This window comes from Palaemon carinicauda, chromosome 19, assembly GCF_036898095.1.
Source record: "Palaemon carinicauda isolate YSFRI2023 chromosome 19, ASM3689809v2, whole genome shotgun sequence".
Classification (NCBI taxonomy): Eukaryota; Metazoa; Arthropoda; class Malacostraca; order Decapoda; family Palaemonidae; genus Palaemon; species Palaemon carinicauda.
In genome coordinates this window covers 24,990,782-25,013,337 of record NC_090743.1, presented here as the reverse complement: position 1 = coordinate 25,013,337, position 22,556 = coordinate 24,990,782, and the positions used below count along the sequence as shown (strand labels likewise).

At 38.8% G+C, this 22,556-nt stretch overlaps 1 protein-coding gene across 4 annotated transcripts in view; it reads left to right on the top strand.

Moving 5' to 3' along the window:
* Positions 1-9,645, top strand: part of LOC137658530 (calcium/calmodulin-dependent protein kinase kinase 1-like) — a 476,501-nt gene extending 466,856 nt beyond the window's left edge. For all 4 annotated transcript variants that reach the window (XM_068393330.1, XM_068393328.1, XM_068393326.1 and 1 more), the window contains one exon: positions 7,280-9,645. In XM_068393330.1, coding sequence (XP_068249431.1) covers positions 7,280-7,358 — 79 coding nt within the window. In that variant the 3' untranslated portion in view covers positions 7,359-9,645. The remainder of the gene's footprint in view (positions 1-7,279) is intronic.
* Positions 9,646-22,556: the final 12,911 nt, after the last annotated feature.

The following is a 22,556-nucleotide window of genomic DNA, read 5'->3' as shown; positions in this document are numbered from 1 at the left end:
CAAGATCGGCTACCTAATTCGCCGAAACTAAAGAATACTATCGGCATAGTATAATTAATTCCTAGCAATGAAGACTACATAGCTAAATATATTTATTTCAGCTATTATACCGGGAAAGTCGTTCTGGCTAACTAAATAACACATGCGCTACGAACGACAGCGCCGAAGGCGCCTCCGATCTAGGCAATAGCTCTGCCAAAAAACATAGTTTATTTCGAGTTAAATCTTTACTTTACGGCCAGAGCTAAACTTATACAACATAAGAATTAAATACTCAACTTTCCAGAGGCAGAAGACGCTGGAGATTGCATTATAATCCAAAATAGTGAAAGAGCACTGGGAAAAATCACCGAGCTGACGCGCTACAAAGAAAGGAATAAAGATGGCCGACGATAGTGGCGCCATCTGAGTACTCAAACAGTAACGGAGGAGGAGAATTTTGTAATGGCTCCTCTTTTATTTTGCCACTTTTTCCCCCTTGAAGCGTAAACACTATGCGGGGTGCAGATTGCTATGTGGCGTGTCAAGAATACGTTCCCTGATATGCGATATCCTAAAAGGAAACTTTAAGGATATTCGCGCCAGAAGTTAGAATTCTGGAGACCTTTAGTTAAATTCTCTGGAAATATCACTGTAGTCAAATATACCCAAGGCAGCTACTGAAAGGAACCTTCCATCAGGATGACATAGCCCGAGCCCAAAAATACTCATACACAAATTTTTAAAGGTTTTGTAATGACAATTACTGTACAAATTACAACCTCTAACTTCAAAGATGATTAAAAATTAATAATTCACAATGAAAACTAGTAGTTATTGACAAATTAATATGTACTTACCTTTGAGGAGAGTTGTAGCTGGCTGGAGGAAGACGAGTGAAGGAAGAGAAGGACGTTACTGCTTGTAAGGAGAACCACTAATGAGAAATTCTGGTGAAATATCAGGAGTTCTCTCTCTTTAATAATCACGAGCATTAACTTGAATCACGTAATCGTAGGTTGTGTGCGCTTGGTCGTCTTTTTTTTTTTTTACTCTTACATGCAATTATCACAAGGAACTGCTTTTGCCTTTTCTTTAAAATGACATTGAAATGAGCCATTGCCTAATGGTAAATAGATTCAATGCTCTTCCTACCGAAGCCTTATCTAGATGACCATTGCAAGGGTACCTTTATGACTGCCTTCTATCCATCGAGTGATAATCTTTTTCATACTTGTCCAAGAAAAATGCCCGTATGACACAACATTTTGGCTCGCTGACTTTATATTCGTAACCCAATTTAGATTTGAAGGTATTACTGAACTGTATTTCCTTTTTTGTCAAGTCCCTAAGTACAGTAATACTTATCTCCTCATATTTCTTGTCAATCCTATTTTAACTATTTCCAGCTTGTTGATTAACGCGCATCCTCTTTGCAAACTCCTTAACCTGGATTTGAAGAAGTCCTCTTCTAGCATTCTTTAGAACCCAAGAGTGCCAGATCCAGTTCTAACAATGATATAGTGTTACTAGTTAACACTTCAAAGATCCTGATATTCCTATTTTATGATCTTTAATAACTTTGATTGGCCTCCCAACCCTGTGTAATATCTCTTTTGCTGTTTTATGGGATGAGAAAGAAGTTTCAACAAGAAAAACTTGAGCTTCCTTTGATTTACATTTATGAAGACATTTTGCTTCACATGAAAGGTTGTGGTACTTACAGGGTTTATAACAATTCCCCTTCACCTCCCTTTGCTGGTTTAGTTTTCAAGTCTAACCAGATTTATTACTGCTACTCACATGTCTGGGTGATTTCCTTCATTATGGAGGCTATTTTAAAGGATGTGTCATCCTGCTTTACTCCCAGTTTTACTTCACTTCAACTGCAGCAGAGTGAATGTCACTAGGAAAACTTTGGACCAGATGAATTGGGTTTTTATTGGTGTTAGCTCCCTTTTAGTAGGTGGTCATCTTTTGGCATAAGATGCGGTACAGCATGGCTTGTTTCATCCTTTCCCATGTGTATTTTCTTTGTTCACGTGCTGTATAGTACTACTACCTGCTAGTGAATATGAGCGCGAAGAAAAGGATCATGGCAATTTAGGGACTTTTTGACAGCTGAATTACTTTATTCAGCAGAGGCAGAGCTTTGTAAGATTACTTTATTCAGTAGAGCGTGTTGCCTTTTTTTATGATCTCAAATTCTGATCCCTTCTGTGAGACTTGGTTCTAATTTTGTGGGAAAATCTTATCTTCACCATTACCAGAACTCTCCTCATTATTTTAAACTTTTCTACTCCTCGACTGAATCTCCTAATCAAACACTGTCTTCCTACTCTTTATTTAGTGGTAGCCAATGTTGATTATTGTACATGTATCCATCCTATACATTTTGTGAATATTGTCCCTTAAAAATGCATGCACCTGAATTTCTCTGTCTACACTTCATGCAGACCCACCAGCACTCTTCTGGAGGGGTTTTGACAGGTTGAGTTGGCTACATGTCAGAGAGGAGAGGAACATCATCATCACAAAGAATATCTACACTGCCAGGAGTACAACATAATTAGAGAGGAGGAATCCAAAGCCCAACAGTTCACTGCCTTGTTGCAGCTACTTATGGTCAACCCTACCCTGCAGCAGACTTGAAACTACTTCACACCCAATCCTCAGTGCCCTTTCCAACCCAGCCACCACCCCCACAGAAGCCCATCACCCTGTCACCTTTATGACAGTGAGCCTAGGACATTGCCTACTAATTAATAAAAGTTTGCATGTGCCTTAGCTTAGGTACCCAAAAGATACTCTGAAAATGCATGCTCAACGAACACAAAAAGAACGTGTGGAATGAAATTCTGCAATGCAGGGTAAGGATCCATCAATTTCTACTTCCAACTGCAACACATAGCAGAGGAAGACAATTTCTGTCCAGCCCATTCTGCTGCTTGCAAGGAGACTAGCCTAAAGGTGATCATCATCATGGGATCATGGGAGTCGGGGATGAGGACCTCACTCAGAAATTCATTGCCCTGGACTTTAAAAGTAAAGGACAATGGAGATGGCAGGATGGGTGCAAAGCAACTCCTAACAGGGACATTTCATGCCCTTCCTGCATAAAGAAGCAGTCTGCAGAAAAGTGTCCAGCTACTGACAGTGTATGCTGCAAGGGACTCTGCCACTACAACAGGTGCTGCTGACAGTAGATGAATGTCAAGCAAGGTGTCCCACCCAATACCACGGCCACTACTAGCAAGCCCTCCAACTGTCGAAAGGTCAAGACCCTTTACACAACAACTAGCCCCTCACTGGCACCCATATCCCTTGCCCTTACCTTCAAAAGCGAGGCATCCAAGATTATCATGCTGCAAGACACAGGAGCTGATGTATCAGTAATGAGCCCCCAGCACTTGGAACTTTTTCTAATCTGCAGGACACTCATGGCAGATGGCTCAAAGATGACACTGGCTTTAGGTACTTTACTGCTACCATCCTTGGCCGATTGGTCCTCTCTTGCCACGATGGTGTTCAGATTCCACCCTCTGTCCTATGCTCACTACAAGGAGTTTTAGTGAGGTTTTTCCACATTAACTGATGTAAGTAACTACACCTTCATGCCAAACAACCCATGACAAGGCTTGAGCATATTTCTTACAAACCTTCCATTTCAGGATGTGCTTTTGTCTAAGGAAGATCTTGCAGCAGCTCTGCTGAGGTTGATTGCAGCCCCTCCCAACATGAAAATTCACCTTAAGGAGGATGCAAGTTCAATTTGCTGTCCTCAAGTTACAAAACAAACCCAACCACTCTGGTTGCTCTCTTGCCCTGGTACTGTACAGTTACCCTCTTCGTATGTGTACCTGTCCATCCTCAGTTGTTCTTGGAATGTTGACAAGAGAAGGCCCATGACTTTGACCACCGAGCTGCTGACAAGAGATGCTTGGGTGCAGTGCAGTTATGATGCTCATGCCCAAGCTGAATGTAGGCCAACATGTTTGCCTCCAGGGCTCAACATCCCACCAATGGGAAAAAGTCTAGATAATCATGTGTGGTGCACAATCACGTGAATAAGAGATCCGCTTCCAAGCAGTCAAGTGCTACTTCGTAAGCGTTGCTTTCTATATCCATTGCCCAGTCACAGTCGAGTTCCTGACTCGACTGTGGTTCCTAGCCCCGACATAGAAAAATAAGCAATTTTCTCTAAAACTTCTCACAGGTTTCAAGATTAAACAGGCCTACAGAGCACATAATCTACATGTGCCACTTACGCACTTTACGTTGTACCTTCATATTTGATAAATTCACTGTTATTTGCTTTGCACACTATTACTTGATAGTTCATTGTATACTACTTCCTTAGTATGTTCAAGATAACTCTTTGAATTGCAGGGTAATGTTATAATTTCAGGCCATTTCCTTTGGACTATAAAATTCCTCAGATTTCCACCACAGGAACAGTGGCACCATGTTGGTCCTCGGGACTCTTGTTCAGCCTTGATAAGTTAAGAGCAAGTTGGTTTATCCCCCAGAGGACAGGATTTTTTGGCTATTGGATGTTATCCATTGCTTCCTGCATCATCCTTATCCCACAATAAGTTCTGTCAGGTGCTCATCTGGTGTCTGGAAAAACTGGTCCCTTGCAGTTTGTTCTGCATAGTCTACTATCAACTTCAATTGGGTTTGTGCTGTAAGGCAGTCTCAATGTTGCCACTCATTTGGGTTCTATTCATTGAGGACATCACAGAAGGACTTCTCGTTAATACGAAGATCAGCAGTCTGCTTGTGTGGATCCATCAAGCCCTCCAGTTTTATCAGACTCAATTCTGCTAATATTTTTAGATGCTCTAAATGTGGACTGAGTGTTTGATTCTGAAGTGAACATCATTCAATCTAACAAGGAACAATGAGTGTTTATGAGTTATGGGCCATATTGTCAGAGAATGGCTAACAACACTATTACCATTGTGTATCTCTGGAATCAAGGAGGAATTAATTCAGTATATTCACTTTATGGGAGTCAAGATCTTCTCTTCACTTGGACGGGAGTAAAAATTTTCTCTTCACTTGGACAGAGGAACTAAATCCTTACTGGTCCAAATATTGTTCTGATGATTCATGTGTTGGTCAATTCTCTCAAGGGCTTGGCAGATCCTTCCTTTGTAATCCCTCGCTTGGATATCTGGCAGGTAGGAAGGAAATCCTTATACAGTCATACCTCTCTTCATTAAAGAATCTGCTTACGAAATTTTCAAGCTGCGAAACGAGATGCAAATATTTTTATGACTCGCCTTGCGAAAAATTTTTCATTTTAAGAAAAGAGATTTGGCAGGTTGGCCAAGAATAAAATGCTCACCCGTTACAAAGAGTTGAAGAAAATGGGTTGACAACAGAAAATGTAGCTGTAGTCTATAATATGGGTAACTATAAGAGTACAGTACTTATGGAACTGTATATATTGTATATGTACAGTATTGTACTGTATGTATTGTATTTTCCCTTTGTTATTACATTATGTAGTAATAACTACTTAATTTACAGGTATTAACAGTTAGTTTAGGTATATTGAATGGTTCAAATGTATTTGGGTGTACAGTATTTCATTGTGGTTATACTGTAGCTTTATTATAAGATTTAATGTAATGTTTTGTAGGGTTTGGAACGAATTAGGCAATTTGCATGTGCAATATGACTCACAACACGAAAAAAATCACTTTACGAAAGCCACTCCAGAACGAATTCATTTTGTGTTATGAGTCATTACTGTACTGTTCTCCATAGCCAAAACTAGCAGCTTGAGGGTGGACACTATGCTTCTGGTATGTTTAAACTTTTGAGACAGGTCATGGTAAAGTTTTGAACCTCAGAAAATTGTTGGTCACTGCTCAGTGTTCATCTTTGACACAACAGGAGAGTTTGCTTATCCTTCTAGACTGTCTCATAGACACTCCAAGGGCTCTTAAAGCTAACCCATTTTCACAGTTGTCTAATATCTTTTCTTCACTTGTGTCAAATATTCTGCAGTCTCCAACAGAGTGGCTTCTTGAGAGTTTATTGCCACCCCTTGTAGACCTACTTAATCCTATGTTCTAGCATTTGGAGATTCCTATGTTAACCTGAGGAATGCAAAGAAAACTTGCACTTAGCTTTATACAGAAGATACAAATCCACTCCCTCTGCATATTCCAGCATAGCCTGGATTTAGAAAACTATAAAGTTTTCTGGCCTGTTTTGTTGATTGATTTTGGTACAACAAGGGCACACTACACATGGTTACTATTTTCTAATGCCTCTTTACTGAATTTTACCTTAAAGACCAAATATTTTTTTCTAGCCAATGGTGTTCCAGTCTAGTTTTCGCCCTATATCTCACAGTATTTTGGTAAACATACCTGTCATTACTAATCCCTCTTTCCCCATCTTTGTGGTTTGGTAAAATCTTATTCCATTGGGAGTAATCAGGTTTTACATGTGCAGATCCAAACTTTTGAATCTATTTCTTGCCTCATCCTTCAAGCAGGTCACAAGATCTTCTGTCTTTGAGGAATTCAAAACTGTATTCGCTTCTCAATTATTTTCCTGACTTTCTGTGATGTTTCCTATAAAAATAAATCAACAACAGATTACCAAAAGTTGAGCTATATCCATTCCTTGCAATATAGATAAATTTCATTGGTACCCTTCTAATACCTAGTAGTTAACTTTCACATAGATTGGCTCACATTTTCTGTTTTCAAGCAGTTGTATGACAATAGTTTGATTAAATTTTTGTACCCTTAGTAAAAAATGATTACCTATGGCCAAAATAGATTTGTATGAGTGAAATTTACCGAGATCTCCTAAATTAGTTTGGCTAGAATTAAAAAAAAAATTGTTGTAACTTTCACCAGTTTGTGTCACTAAACCTACAGTTTTCGTGTAGTTGAATCTATATTTTCCTAGCTGCAAGATACTCCAGGTTTTATTTTGCTTTTCTATAATATATATATATACTGTATTATCTATGCATATGGTTATATTGGAATTAATTCACATATAAGAACACTTATCTTTCCATTTCTTTTTAGTACAAATATTTATCATTCATAATTAATATAGTTAAATACAGCAATGTACGTGATTTTAGTTAACAAAAATTTTATACCTGCAATAAGAGACTAATACAGCTGTTTAAATATTGATATATAATGTTTACTTGTAGCCAAGTAATGCATTTTAATTTTAATAAAAGAAATGGAAAGATTGAATCAAATAAAGATACAACATAATCTTATTGATGTTTTTGCATTTATTTCCATAATAGGAAGAGGTCGCTCGATACTTCACTCCCAGCAGTAGATGAACTGGAGGTTAGTCCGGAAATGAGCCCAGAAGGTAGATGATGTGATGGGCTTAGGAAGGTTTGGTGAAGACAGTGATGCAATAATGAGAACAGGTGGTGCAACCCCTAATGAAGAAAGGTTACCAAGCTCACTGGTTTTGTTGTTTGCCAGGCTTTGATGCAAGAGATAAAACCTAAAATTAATTTCAGAGGGTTGGAATTAGGTTGTAGATAATGCTATACATGAGTAAGTGCCATTTTTTTTATTGAAAAAATTATGTTCAAAGTTTCAGTTCAATGAATTTTTAAAATTTCAGAGCAATAAATTTCAGGACCACAAATAAAATTAGGATAGTAATAGTAAAACTCAATTTATAAATAGCTTTATTAAAAAATTTTAAACTCGATTCATAAATGGTTAAATACTATTCAGAATTTTGAAGTTATATGTATTTAAAAATATTAAATTTTTAAATTTATTGGAAATGGCATTTGATTGGCAGCTTTAATTTTCATTTTAGTTTCTAATAAGTAGTGCCATGTGCAGGCAACTATCTTCCAGATATGTGAATTCTAGCCACATGAGTACATCAATGTCATTAAAGTATTACAGTAAAGCAACAGCTTCATGTATAGCTTATTAAATTCTACATGGTGGTGCTACAACGTTGGCTTAGTTTGGATTTTTGGCTTGGCTTGTAACCTCCACTTCTGTGATGTTCTGTTGCTAATAAATATTTGACAATCTTTGGGGGAGTGAAGTTGTGTTGAAAGTTATTCTAAGGGTCTTTTCAAGCAGTGATATTTGTGTTTTTATATGATATCCTTAATATATTTATAACTTTATAAATGTATTGTACTCTATTTTAAAACACAGAAGCATATTCAATCACTATGCTTCCTATGAATTTGTTAATCATTAACTATTTACACATTAATCATAATGTTGCTCTTGGATAATTCTACTTATATTCATCCAAGTTAATGTTCTCTATATTATGGGTATGACTGATGGTTGTTATTGAAATTGTTTGAAAAATCTATTTCAAAATGTATTTGATTTCCTCAAATTTTGCTCATTTCCATCTAGCAAGTTAAGAAATTATGGAGTGTGGTTCTAGTTAGGGAAAAGCCTCATGAAGTAATTACATTGGTAACTGTCATACAGTTTTACTCAGGAAACCAATAGGAAAATAACATAATTCAGTAGAAATTCTTACAGATTCATTTCTACCAACAGTATGAAAAGGTTCATATTGGTTTACAGGTATTGTACTGTAATTAGAATACTAATAGTTATTGCAAGGTCTATTGTGATTTGATAGGCTGATGACAATTTTAGTACAAAATTTGCATATTGAATATGTATGGAATAGTAATTTTATGTCAGAAAAATGCAGCAGTACAAAAGAACAAATTGAGCTTCCCTCTTGTTTTATAATTTAGAAATTATTTAATTTTCAATGATTTCAAATTACAAATAGCATAATGATACTTCATGGTTTGTCGCATAGCTTTTGTTCATGATGTCGAGGCATTTATTTCAAGTACTACTGTACTACTATTTCTTGTTCTAGATGGTTGTGAAGATCTAATTTAGAATATAAAAAACGAAATGTTTGTGCTGAAGGGTTAAATATACTTTCAGAGATGTTTGTCAGACAGGGATTTATGCATAGTTGGGATATAAGCAAAGTATATGAATGATGCTACATAATGGACTTGGTTTAGTTTCAGGGGACTGAGCTTTACAGCTATCTTGATTTACTGTATAGGCATTAAAATTGCTCTAGGAATAATTTAATCTATTTTAATCAAGCACTCAAGCCAATGAAATATATATATATTCAACACTTACATCAACATCAGTAATAAAGAAAATTTATTTTTAATTTATTATTTCATGACAATTGCTAGAAAAAAATGTTTCAAGCTGATCAAGTAATATACTGTAGTAAATCTAATGTTTTTTTTTTTTTTATGTCTGAATCAGAATAAACATTCTATAATCCTAGCACAAATTGTACTTCAGTGACATTTCCGTAAGTTTGTATAAAACCTAAAGAAAATTCAGTGAATTTAGAGCTTTAGAGAAGAACATAACTTTATATAACCTTTCCAAATTAGAAATGTAAAAGATGATGCTTTGCCAAAATTTGAGGAATTCTAATGCATTTTACATGTTGTTTGTGCCTGGATTAAGTGCTGAGGGCTTACAGCAAATGATTTTGTTGTGTTCTGCCAAAACAGTTCAAGAATACCAGGACCCTTGTGTGCATTATGCTGAAAAGTAGTTTATAAAGGGCCATGGTAGGTACAATATTAACAAAATAAAAACAGAGCACAAAGTCAAGGGTCATAGCTGTGAGTTGGGTATTGTTGAATCTAATTGAAGTGCTGTTCATATGACAAGAGGTTTATTCTTTTTAAAATGTTGGATGCATAATTTCTTACTTGAACATTGCCGTTTTGGTGTCGTGTTAGTTTTAATATTGTACTTCATGATATGCAAGTACTGTACTTTTGCTTAATAATATCAATGGGGACAAGAGTAGTCTCTTAATTATTCTGTGATTTTCTCATAGCTTGAATAGATTAAAAAAAAGTTCAATGTTTCACTGACTGAACAACTACTCTGCAAAGGTTTCAGTACACAGTTGTCATTACAAATATATGAAGATCGTGTACAATACATAAAGTTTTCAGCCTAAAGTTTTACTGAACAAATGGCAAAGGAAAATATGACTTCTTTCATAACAGTGGCTTTTAAAATTTACTCCCATGTGTTCTGTGACAGCAGGGTAAGTTTGCAGTTAATGGCTTGGTGTTTGTCTTGTACAAGATGCAGTTCCCAGCATGCAACATGTATAAGTCTCCCTGTGAACTGAATTTTACTTCTATGCAAAACATTTCAAGGCTGTCTTGTAGCTAAAGTTATTATAACTTGTGTTATACTGAACATTAGGAATTTTTGTATTTTATATTATTTGTAAATATTTCCAAGCGATATTTATCCTGTATATTTTAGAGAATGACTTCATTCAATTAAAGATGCGGAGTAGGTGATAAATTGTTTAATTACAACCTATTTCTGAGAAGCTTTTGGAATATACCCGGCCACATTGATCTATTAAATAGTTTATTTTAGGTTATTCAATAACACCTGCAAACTTCAATGACTACAGTAATATTTTTAAACAATTTTCTTTCTGATAGAACAAATTTTGATCAAAGTACTCGCCAGAGGTATTTTTCTGTAGATGCAGGACAATATGAAACCATCAACATGAGTTGGGCCCTCCTAAAGTATGGAAAAAATTATTTTAAGAATTACCAATAATTCTCGAGTACAAAACTAACAATTTGCAATGACTGATATCTATTTTAGAAAGGATTCTGAAATAGCAAGTTAGGCATTTAAACCATTGAAAGTTTTAATGAGTTCTGTGGGTCCACACACTTAGATTAACAAAGTTGCTCTATGCATCAAGATATATAGACAAGATCAGACAACTCCCCATAGACAAATCAAAAGCTGACATTCCAGAGAGATACAGACTTACGCAAATAGCAACCTCATTGAAAACTACTTGACAAATCATCAGACCTTATAAAGGTCTTTTAAGCAGAAACACCTAGGAACTTATAAATGTTTCAAGTCAACAAGAAAATGATAGATACCAACTAAAAACGTTAATTTATCACTAGATCTACAATGTTAACAAACAAAACAGAAAAATTAGTCATCACCAAAAACATAAATGTCAAATGTTCTGATCTATGAGTCTGGAACTGTGATCTTGAAAATGAAGCCCAAAAACAGAAGTTGTTAGATCAAGTGGAATCACTTCAGAAGAATTTAGCCAAGGATAATCATGTTGAATCAACAACGATTATGCTTCAGCTGAAAGGAGAGAAAATGAGATCTTAAGGGATGAAATTCTAACTGATGAACTGAACTGCTGACTTTACAGAGATCTGGAAATGATCTCATTAAATCAATCTCTTTAAGATGAGATTAATAAAGAAATGGATTTTAACTGAAGAAGCCAAATTACAAGAAAAAAAAATTGAAGAATTGCTGGGCGAGTCCAAAAACCTGGAAGAGGAATGTTAGTATACACTCACTCATTGAAACGTACAATAGTCAGAGACTGACCTATGTGTTCATAATGAAGACTTCGAGTCTGCAATGGTTTTCCTAAGAGTTGTCCTTGAAGGTTTGGATGTGTTGGAGTGCTGTACAGTATTGTATAAAGGAGCTAAGATTCCTAATGGCACTCGAAGACAGTAAAGGAAGACTGGAAAGCTCTATGAAAAAAAAAAAAAACTAGTGCTCCATTAGCTCTCATATTGATGCCATCTATTGACAACATGCCCAACTAAAATTCACTGAAAACCCCTACAGACTTATCAAAACTAATTCATTGACTTTAACAGTAGTACACTACTATAGGTAATGCTTTTCCACAAAATATGCATTTTTTTTAACCATACAGTAATGCCTCACAACATGAAATTAATTCATTCTGGAGTGGCTTTCGTAACACGATTTTTTCGTGTTGTGAGTCACATTTTACATGTAAATTGCCTAATAAGTTCCAAACCCTACAAAACACCACAGTAAATCTTATAATAAAGCTAAAGTATAACAACAATTAGATACTGTACAGCCAAATACATTTGAACCATTCAATATACCTAACTAATTTTCGCAGCATGAAAATTTCGTAAGCAGATTCTTTCGTGAAGAGAGGTATGACTGTACTATATATGTATTTATCATTAATCAGCAGTAGTGATAAATGTAATTCATATTAAGCGCTCTTTCAAGTCCAAATATAAACAAAAGACCAATCGCATCAGCTCCATCTGTTGGCAATGCACCCTATTAACAAGGAAAAATGCTCACGAAAATTAAAGCGAATTCCCAATCTTCCCTTCACTGTCTTTGGATGCAACTAGGTATGTTGGAGGAGCACCACGAAAACTTATAATGACCTAGTTGAGCCTACCTTACTTAGCGCAGTAATTTTGACGTTGAGGAAGAAGCTGAAAAGATAATGAATCACGTTCTGGAGGGATGCCCAAATTGCCCAAAGGGCACTAAAAGGAGAGCAGTTCCTGCTGCTACGGATGTTGCAGGATACTAGTAGTTCAATAATAGACGATAGAATTTGATGCTATCCTAGAAACATTTGCACATTGTCAGTTGCTAGAATCCTTCTTATGGGTACGGATTTTGAAGCGAAGCGAAAAATCTATTTCCGGGCAAGATAGCCATGTCGTCCTGATGGAAGGTTTCTATTGGTAGCTTTCTAAGGGATATTTGGCTACAGTGATATTCCCAGAGAATTAACCTTTAGGTCTCCAGAATTCTAATTCCTGGCGCGAATATCCTTAAAATTTCACTTAAGGATATCGCATAATATCAGGGGACGTATATCTTGATACGACACATAGCAATCTTCACCCCGAATAGCGTTTTCGTTTCGAGGGGGAAGAGTGGCGAAAATAGAAGGGGAGCTGTTATCAAGGTTACCCTTCCTCCCGTACTATTACGAGTATCCAAGATGGCACTCATTCCATGTAGCATTGAGCATGGTGCTACAGATATAGTAGCTTTTGGGAGGGATCTTGCCTATGCCTTTTCTATGGAAAAGGAAGGGGGGTCCATCAGGACGACATGGCTATCTCAGCTAAAAATTGATTTTTCGCTTCGCTTCAAAATCCGTTTTTTGTGCTCAAGCCATGTCGTCCTAATGGAAGTTTACCAGAGAATTACTAGAAAGTACTGTATCTGTGGATTTTCATAGGTGCCTTAACCTTGGAACAAATTTTTCTATGGTCATCCGGACCATTGAGACATATGATGTTACCGTTATACGTCATTACCACTAATCATGGACAATGTTAGAGCTTCCTGCCCCCTGCAGGGAAGAGGCATACTAGACAGTAGAAAAGGGGTCTCAAGGTTTGCATATATTGTATGAAAAAACATAAGTATCAACTAGATATACAAAGGTCTCACAGTTTGTATATGTTGTCAGAACAACTAAGTATCAACTGTATCCATAGTTTGTAAGCATACAATAATATGAGGTTTACTTAGTTAAATAAGTAAGAGAACTCTGGCCATAATTATTGTGCTAATTGCAGGGCGAAATAAGACGCAATTACACTCTAATAGACATTTATTTCGAATAAATGTCCAAATGGAATAACGAGTGTAACATGTTACGGAAATTATACGTACAACATATACAGAAAGCGTTTTTCTCCCTGAAAGGGAAGAAATGATCAGTGCCACTCTGAAATTTGAAAATTTTTGATAAAATTTTCTAATATAATTTTCTGTAAATGTTGTATACAGACAGTCCCCAACTAACGAACACAATAGGGACCGAGAGTCTGTCCGTAATGCGGATTATTCGTAAGTCGTTAGTGTTAAATTTTGGTCTAGGGTAAGGCGTAACCTAACTCAGATGTCTACGATTTGCAGCCGTAGAAGTCAACAAATAGCCCCATTTCATATAAAATAGGTTATTACAAATATTTTACTTTATCATATTACAGTAGTCTGTATAATACTGTAAAGTTCAGTACAGTATGTTGTTGTTAGTCGTGGCGATCAATTTCTCACGAAACAAAAACACAGCATTCGATTACAACAGCTGATCTCTCTCTCTCTCTCTCTCTCTCTCTCTCTCTCTCTCTCTCTCTCTCTCTCTCTCTCTCTCTCTCTCGTGTTATACAATACTTACATATAGATAAAGAAACTAAAATTAGTTTTCTTAGTGTCAATGAAATACGAAACGAAAAAATTATGCCGAGTCTACATCCATTTCAATCGTAGCTAAAAATACGGCATCCGATTTCATCAGCAAACCACTATTTTTTGGGAAACATTATTTTATTCTAGTAAATTGCTACTCTTTAAATGGTTAATTGCACATTAAGAAAGCGTGTACTTTTGTTTTAAAATTTCGGGTGTGTTTTAAAAATCGCGTATTGTTGACTTCTTTTTGTTTTACTTTTGGCTATGATCAGATCAGCTGACGTCTAGCTGCTGCTCTTGAGAGTGTACGAATACACTAACAAAGTATCGTTTATACCATTTCTTAACTTATTCAAACCATCTATACAGTTGATATTACATAAGCACCAATGTGTTATAACCTATCAAATTTTTTTGTTTATTACGTTTAAAACAACACACACACACACACACACACACACACACACACACACACACACACACACTCTCTCTCTCTCTCTCTCTCTCTCTCTCTCTCTCTCTCTCTCTCTCTCTCTCTATGTGATGTTAGTCTAACATCACATATTATGAAAGTGTATGAGAGGGTAATAAAAAAGAAAATAATGAACCATTTGGTCAAAAATAATTTGTTTAATATGGGTCAACACGGTTTCGTACCTGGAAAAAGTACACAGACCCAACTGATAGCACACTATGAAAACATATACAATAATATGATAAATGAAAAAGACACAGATGTGATCTATCTAGATTTTGCAAAAGCCTTTGACAAGGTAGACCATAACATATTGGAGAAAAAAATGAGAAAGCATAATATTGTGGGAAAGATAGGAAAATGGGTAAAAGAATTCCTGCAAAACAGAAAACAGATAGTGGTTGCAAATGACGAGAAATCAGATGAAGCCCAGGTAATATCTGGTGTGCCACAAGGTACGGTATTAGCTGCACTGCTATTTGTTATTATGATCTCAGACATAGACTGTGATGTTGAAAACTCCGTAGTGAGAAGTTTCGCCGATGACACAAGAATAAGTAGAGAAATTACTTGTGATGAAGATAGTAACTCACTACAAAGAGATCTAAACAAAATATATGAATGGGCGGAGATAAATAGGATGGTATTTAACTCCGATAAATTCGAATCAATAAATTATGGAAACAGAGAAGGAATGGTGTATGCATACAAGGGACCTAATAATGAGACAATCACAAACAAGGAAGCAATTAAAGACCTTGGTGTAATTTTAAATAGGAATATGTTATGCAACGACCAAATAGCAACACTGTTGGCTAAATGTAAAGCAAAAATGGGAATGTTATTCAGACACTTTAAAACAAGAAAAGCTGAACACATGATTATGCTTTACAAAACTTATGTGCGTAGTACACTCGAGTACTGCAATGTGATATGGTACCCACACTACCAAAAGGATATTGCGCAAATAGAGAGTGTACAAAGGTCCTATACTGCTAGAATAGAAGAAGTTAAGGACCTTGACTACTGGGAAAGACTGCAATTTTTAAAACTATACAGTCTAGAAAGGAGAAGAGAACGCTACATGATAATACAAGCATGGAAGCAAATAGAAGGAATTGCTGAAAACATCATGGAGCTTAAAATATCAGAAAGAGCAAGCCGAGGTAGATTAATAGTCCCAAAAAGCATTCCAGGTAAACTGAGAAAGGCGCACAGGACATTAATCCACTACGCACCAGCATCGATAATGCAGCGACTATTTAATGTGCTGCCAGCTCATCTAAGAAACATTTCAGGAGTGAGCGTAGATGTGTTTAAGAATAAGCTCGATAAATACCTAAGATGCATCCCAGACCATCCAAGACTGGAAGATGCAAAATACACCGGAAGAGGCATTAGCAACTCTCTGGTGGATATACGAGGTGCCTCACACTGAGGGACCTGGGGGAACCCAAACAAAAAAAAAAAAAAAAGAAAAAAAATAAAAAAAATAAGGTAAGGGCTACTTTTCACTACCTCCCATTCCTTACCTCTCTCTATCTCTCTAACAAATGATATCTTTGTTGCTCCTCAAAGTTTCATTTATATTGAAAATCAATCATGATTCAATTTTCCTTACTTTCTCCAATCTCGCACCATCTGTCACATCGAACGTTATAGCGGTAACTTAATTGTTCGACAACTTTAAAAATCGGGCTAGTACTTGCTTCTTATCATACTTTTTATTTTAGATGGTTTCATAATTGAGGGGGGTACAAGTTGACTTATAAGTGAAGTTAGGAAAAGTATTTTGGATATGGAATGGACAATCATCTTTAGTAACAGTTTAGAATTATCGTAAATTATCATTCTGTCATTAGCGGCAGTTTGTTATTGATGATTAAACGCGGCCCCCAACCCCCCCAAAAAAGAAAAAGTTTTCCTACTTTGCTACGTATGTAGGATTTTATATAGATACGGTAAATAATATTTGCAATAACATATTTACTAAAAGCTTTTAATATCATTATTTATCACTTTCATCATGCACGTTTAATGCCTTCGTTTGTTTATTATGATGGAAGGTTCCCGTTTTAGGCGGCGTCATAAAGAAAAACATATAAATGGCATTCATTTAATTTATTTGGAAGTCCTAAGAAAAATTAAGTAGAACATTGGTAATAACAAAATCAACATATAGTCAATACAAGTCGGGAGTGGCGCTGATCTGTGAGGGAAGAGTTTTCCCAACTTCAAGAGGACTGCCATGGCCTCAAAAATATTGATGTGAAAGGCCTTGAACAGAGATTGCCAAGTCCCTTGGACTTTCCCTTGATGGGAGAGAACTCCCCATCCTTCCGTCAAGGCATCCGTGTGGATGGTCACAGACGGCAGAGGTGGTTGCAAGGGCTTGGTCCTCGTTAGGCTCTTGCCCTTCGACCACGGCTTGAGAAGTGATCGTAGTAAGGCCGGTATCGGTCATTTTAGATCTCTTCGAGCGTTTGATAGGTATCTTCTCCAGACTCCTGACGCATCTTTCAGCTGTGCTTTTAGCAATGGGTCTGTTACTGCTGCGAACTGGAGAGAGCCCAGTACTCTTTCCCGTTGGCGTCTTGAGATCCTGTCGGATTTCAGCAGTCTCTTAACAGACCATGCGATCTCCCTCCTCTTCCCTGAGGGAATTGAGAGGCGGTGTGACCTCAGGTTCCAATGGATTTCCAGCCATTGAAACCCTTGAGCTGGAGAGAGTCGAGACTTTTTAAAGTTGATCTTGCATCCCGGATGTTCCAGGAATTGGATCACTTCTTTGGATGCTTGCTGACAAGCCGTTTCGGATGCTGCCCACACCAGCTAGTTGTCCAGGTACGCTGTTACCTGAACACCTTCTAGGCATAGTTGTTGCACGACTGCGTCTGCAAGTTTCGTGAAGATCCTTGGGGCTATATTTAGTCCGAAGGGTATGGCTCTGAGAACATACTTTATCTTCTGTAACTTGAATCCTAGGTAGGAGGAGAGGGGGCGACTGACTAGAATGTGCCAATAGGCATCTGGCAGGTCTATCGAGACTGTGAACGCCCCTTTGGGTAACAGGGTCCTTATGTGTTGAAGGATTAACATCCTGAACTTCTTATTTTCTATGAACTTGTTGAGTGGCGGCAAGTACAGAATGACTCTTGAGTTTGTCTGAGTCCTTCTTGGGAACACAAAACAGCCTTCCCTGGAATTCAATGGACTTTGCTTTCCTTATAACCCGTTTGCTCAAGAGCTCTAGGGTATATTCTTCTAATGAGGGGGTGGAGTGTTGGAAGAATTGAGGAAATGATGGTGGAGACTTGTTCCATTTCCATCCTAGTCCAATCTTGATTAGGCCGTGGACCCAAGGATCAAAGGTCCAACGATCCTGAAAATGTTGGAGCCTCCCTCCTACCGGAAGCATCTTCTTGCTTCGATTGTCCGGAGGGTTTACCTCCTCGACTGCCTTCTCCCCTACTTCTTGAGGGATGTCAAGAGGAGCCCCGTCTGGATTCTTTACCTTTCAGGCAAAAGGTAATGGTTTGCCTCTCAAACCCGGGGTTGAATGCTGGTGACTGGGCAACCAGCTGTTGAGGCACCACTTGGAAGGTGGTCTGTGTTTGGGCCACCACTTGGGGCACCGCGGTCATGGTGACTGTGGGATGTTGTTGAGCAGGCCGAAAGGGAAGTCAAGGCTTCTTCGTCTTCCTTTTAGGTTGGGGACCCGCATCCGGGGGAAGACTTCCTCTTTAAGGAGATGTCCCACTTCAGGAGAAGGTTCCTATTCTCCGTGGTGGCTTTCTCAACTACCTCTTTGACTACTTTGCTCGGGAAGAGGTCTTTACCCCAGATGTTAGAAGATATCAGCTTCCTGGGTTCGTGTTTCACTGTTGCAGCAGCGAACATGAACTCTCTACAGGCTCTCCTAGCCTTCATGAAAGCATATAGGTCCTTTAACCCTTTTACCCCCAGGCTCTTTGGAAATTTCCAACCCTTAACCCCCAAGGGGTTATTTTTTCCCCAGCACATTTTGCAGTATATTGTTTTTAAATTGCTCTAACAGCCTTAATTTTTGTCATAGAGAGGTCAGGTTGGTCTCATTCTCTTGGAAAATGCCTGAATTTTCTCAATAAATTATCAAAAATATGATAAAAAAAAATTTTATAGCATTTTTTTGCAAGGACGTACCAGTACGTCCATGGGGTAAAGGGATGAGTTTTGTGAAACGTACCAGTACGTCCTTTGGGGGTAAAAGGGTTAATAGGGTGGCCATATGCATTTTGGCCAGGACCATGAGCATGTCTGGGGTACTACTTTGGCCTGCACACATCTCTATGCAGTTTTGTAGGGATAAGGATGCAGCAGGTCTCTCTTTCGTCTCTTGTTCCTTGCGCAAGAGAAAGTCAGAAAGTTTAGGGAGATTCTCGCTAAACTGTCGTCCAGCGATGTCTGCATCCAGTTTCCCTACTGAGAAAATTAGGTGGACTTCCTTCCACTCCTTCTCTTCCATGGGCAAGGCTAACGACAGAGGTCTGCACTCCTCTAGTGCAGGGCATGGTTTGCCTGCCTCCACTGCCTTGGCGACAGTTTTAAATGCTTTCGACGTAAAGGGGAAGACTATTGAAGCAGGAGCAAGAAAGGTAGGGTGTTTCTTGCTCAAGGCAGACACTTTCAAATTTGAATAGCACACCTTTTTTTAGGCTACTTGACAAGAGAGCCTGTGCCTTATCGTGGTCGAAAACCATGACCTCCTTCGGTTCCGTCTCCTCTTTTGGCGTTGGTTCATGCTTCAGTCGAATGAAGCAATCGGGGTAAGCGTTAAAGCTTGGCCAAAACTGGATGTCGTCTAAGGGGACGGCTCCCATCTTCTCCGAGATGTAGAGTTTGCCGTTAGTAATCGGCATAAACTCCGCATACCTCCAGGGATTGATTTTGGAGCAGGTTGGGAGGTCTTGGACTCTGGGTTGCTTGTAGACCCTCGGGAGGTGGTAAGTGGAGCTTCACGGAGCTCTCTCTCAAGTCTCGCTTCCCTTGCTTCGCCTTGCTTGCGAATGTTCTCCATTAAGGCTGTAAGATGGGCCAGTGCCTGGCTCATGTTGTCCAATAGAGGGGTAGAAGCTGAAGATGTCGAGGGTAACGGCTCTGGTGCTGGCACAGACGGAAGGCACTCCGACTCGACATTATCATCTTCTTCCAGAGGTAGAGTAAACTCCTCCTCGGGATCATCCTTTAGAAGATCCTTTTCAGTGTCCGTAGACACATCCGACATCCTTTCCTCCTGGTGGATGTCCATGCTTTGCAACGCCTCACTAACATCTGTCTCGATGGCAATCTGGACGCAGGAGGTCCAGATCGTGCTTGGGGCACGACAATTTCACTACCCGCTTTCGGGAACAGCAAGCTACGCATCCTATCGTTAGGTAGGTATGGTCCAGGAGAGTGCTTCTTGAACCCTCGTACCCAATTGCTCAGCTTTTCTCGTGCCGCATCCCTCGACTCTGTTGACTTGGGATCGTCGAAACTTTTGGTCACCAAGGTCCGGCAGATATTGCAGACTTGGGGGTCCCAGTACTGCAGGGTTTTGGTAATGATGGCGTAGGGGGCATGAGACCTGCACGCTTTGTGACCGTAGAAGTTCCTACTCCTATGGTTGCAGAAGATCGCATCGTATTTCATCTGGGGTTCCTCCTGTAAAGAAAGGAAAACTAAATGAGTAAGCAGTTGTTTATCACACATGATAAACAGATTATGCAAAATATTAATATTAATATTTTAACCATTATAGCTTAGGATAGTAAGCTAGAAAGAAATTAGGAAAGACACATACTTGTGTATCCTTTCCAGCCAATTGCTATGACCTTCCCTCAATATTAAGGTTATAGAGTTTTCTTGATCAGAGCAAACTCAAAAGAGAAGAGTTCTAACCTCAAGGGATAGAAAAAGTGTATACTACCACTGACCCTTCTTAAATCATTAAACATTGTGGGATAAGTTATTAACTGATTTCTAATCAGAGTATTGAAGGAATTCTATTCTTTCAATATAGGATTGGTCTCAGCAATAGACTATGCAAGGATACACAAGGTATGTTGGAAAATAACTACTGTATAATATATACTATAGTTTTCTGTCTGCAGTATATACTATACTGCAAATATACTGGCTACTGAATAATCATATACTGTAGTTCAGCCGGCATATTGCCGGCAGGGCTAGCACCTGGCGGCGCAGTCCAGCCGCCATGTCGCCGGCTGAGTAGTACCTAACGGTACTGGTCCAGCTAGCATGCCGCCGACTGAATGAGTACCTGACGGCACCGGTCCAGTCGACATGCTGCCGGCTGGGTTAGTAGCTAGTGGCACTAGCTGACAGAGAGAGAGAAAGCATGGAGTGAAGGGCTGCCTTATTAAAATGTATATTTACAATAAATAAGGGTGTAAGTATATAACCTTACTGCCTTCCTCTAGAATGAGGGTTCAAATGGAAGGGGAGAATGCATCAATCAAGCTTCCATCCAGCCACAAGATCCGTTGCCGGCATTGCCGGTTTCAGGAATGTGGATGGCAGTCCAAAAGAGGACTGAATAACACTCAGCAGCAGAGGGGTCTCCCACCGGCAGCCGTCACAGCCAGCACAACCTTTCCTGGAGCCTGTGTCCATAAGGGAAAGACTGAGTGACTATACAGCTGCTTATGTAGGAGCCCAGCCGGCACCACAATCTACCCGGCAAGCGGTGAGATTGCAGAACAATGGCCACAGGATTGCGATAGCGAAGCTATCACTAAAGGACAGAGAGGGGAAGGGAAAAGGGTCCTGTATCAAGTGTAGAAGATGCCACTTCCACAAAAGAGTGAAACATTGTTTCAGTATCGACACCATCCTAGGCGGCAGAAGAATATCTATTCTTCAGCCTAGGGTCTGCCGAAACAGGACTGGTCTTCTAGACCGCAGGGGAGAAGGTGGCGGCATCATACTACCACTCCAAGTGCAGCCTAGGAAGGCTCAGCCTCCTATGCCAGCAGCACTAAGCCGGCAGGGGAGTGACTACTCACCCTGCCGCCGGCAGAAAGACTCAATACTCTGAGGTTCTGTCGAAAACCCAAGCCGGCATACTCGCCGGCAAGAGTGGGAGACAAAAAACACTAGCCTAGTCAAGCCTGAGTGAACTACTCTATGGCAAGGGTTGTCACCTATGGCGGCACTCAGAGGGAAGAAGGGATTACCTTTAAATCTCCACAGGAGACGAGTATCGAGTTATATAATTAATTCTAGGAGATATACTATCTCCTGTTGAATTGATAAAACGATACACGCGGGTAACCGGGGATAATGAAAGTATACTAAAGCGCATAGGCTAGGTAGCCTAGCCCAGGGTGAGATCTCGGTTACCTAAATCACTGAAACTCTAACATATACGATCGACATAAGGAAGAGGAAATTTGTATGCATAATATATCTTTACTAGTATAATTGGGCCTAAATAGCTTTCATAATTCATTAATGCTATTACCACTGAATGTCGTTCTGCTAACTAAATAACACATGTATAACGAATGACAGCGCCCATGGCGCCTCCAGTGACTGGCCAAGCTCCAAAACACATTAAATTAAGCTAATTTCACAGTGAAGCAGGAGCTAAAAATTATACACTGTAAAGACTAAATACTCAACTTTCCAGAGGCAGAAGCAGCTGGAGATTGCATATTAAATCCTCTCAATAACGATAAAAAACGTTAGATAACAGGGAAAACCACCGTGCGCAATCGCTACTAAAATAGGAATGAGCGCCATCTTGGATACTCGTAATAGTACGGGAGGAAGGGTAACCTTGATAACAGCACCCCTTCTATTTTCGCCACTCTTCCCCCTCAAAACGAAAACGCTATTCGGGGTGAAGATTGCTATGTGTCGTATCAAGATATATGGGCCCCTGATATTATGCGATATCCTTAAGTGAAATTTTAAGGATATTTGCGCCAGGAGTTAGAATTCTGGAGACCTAAAGGTTAATT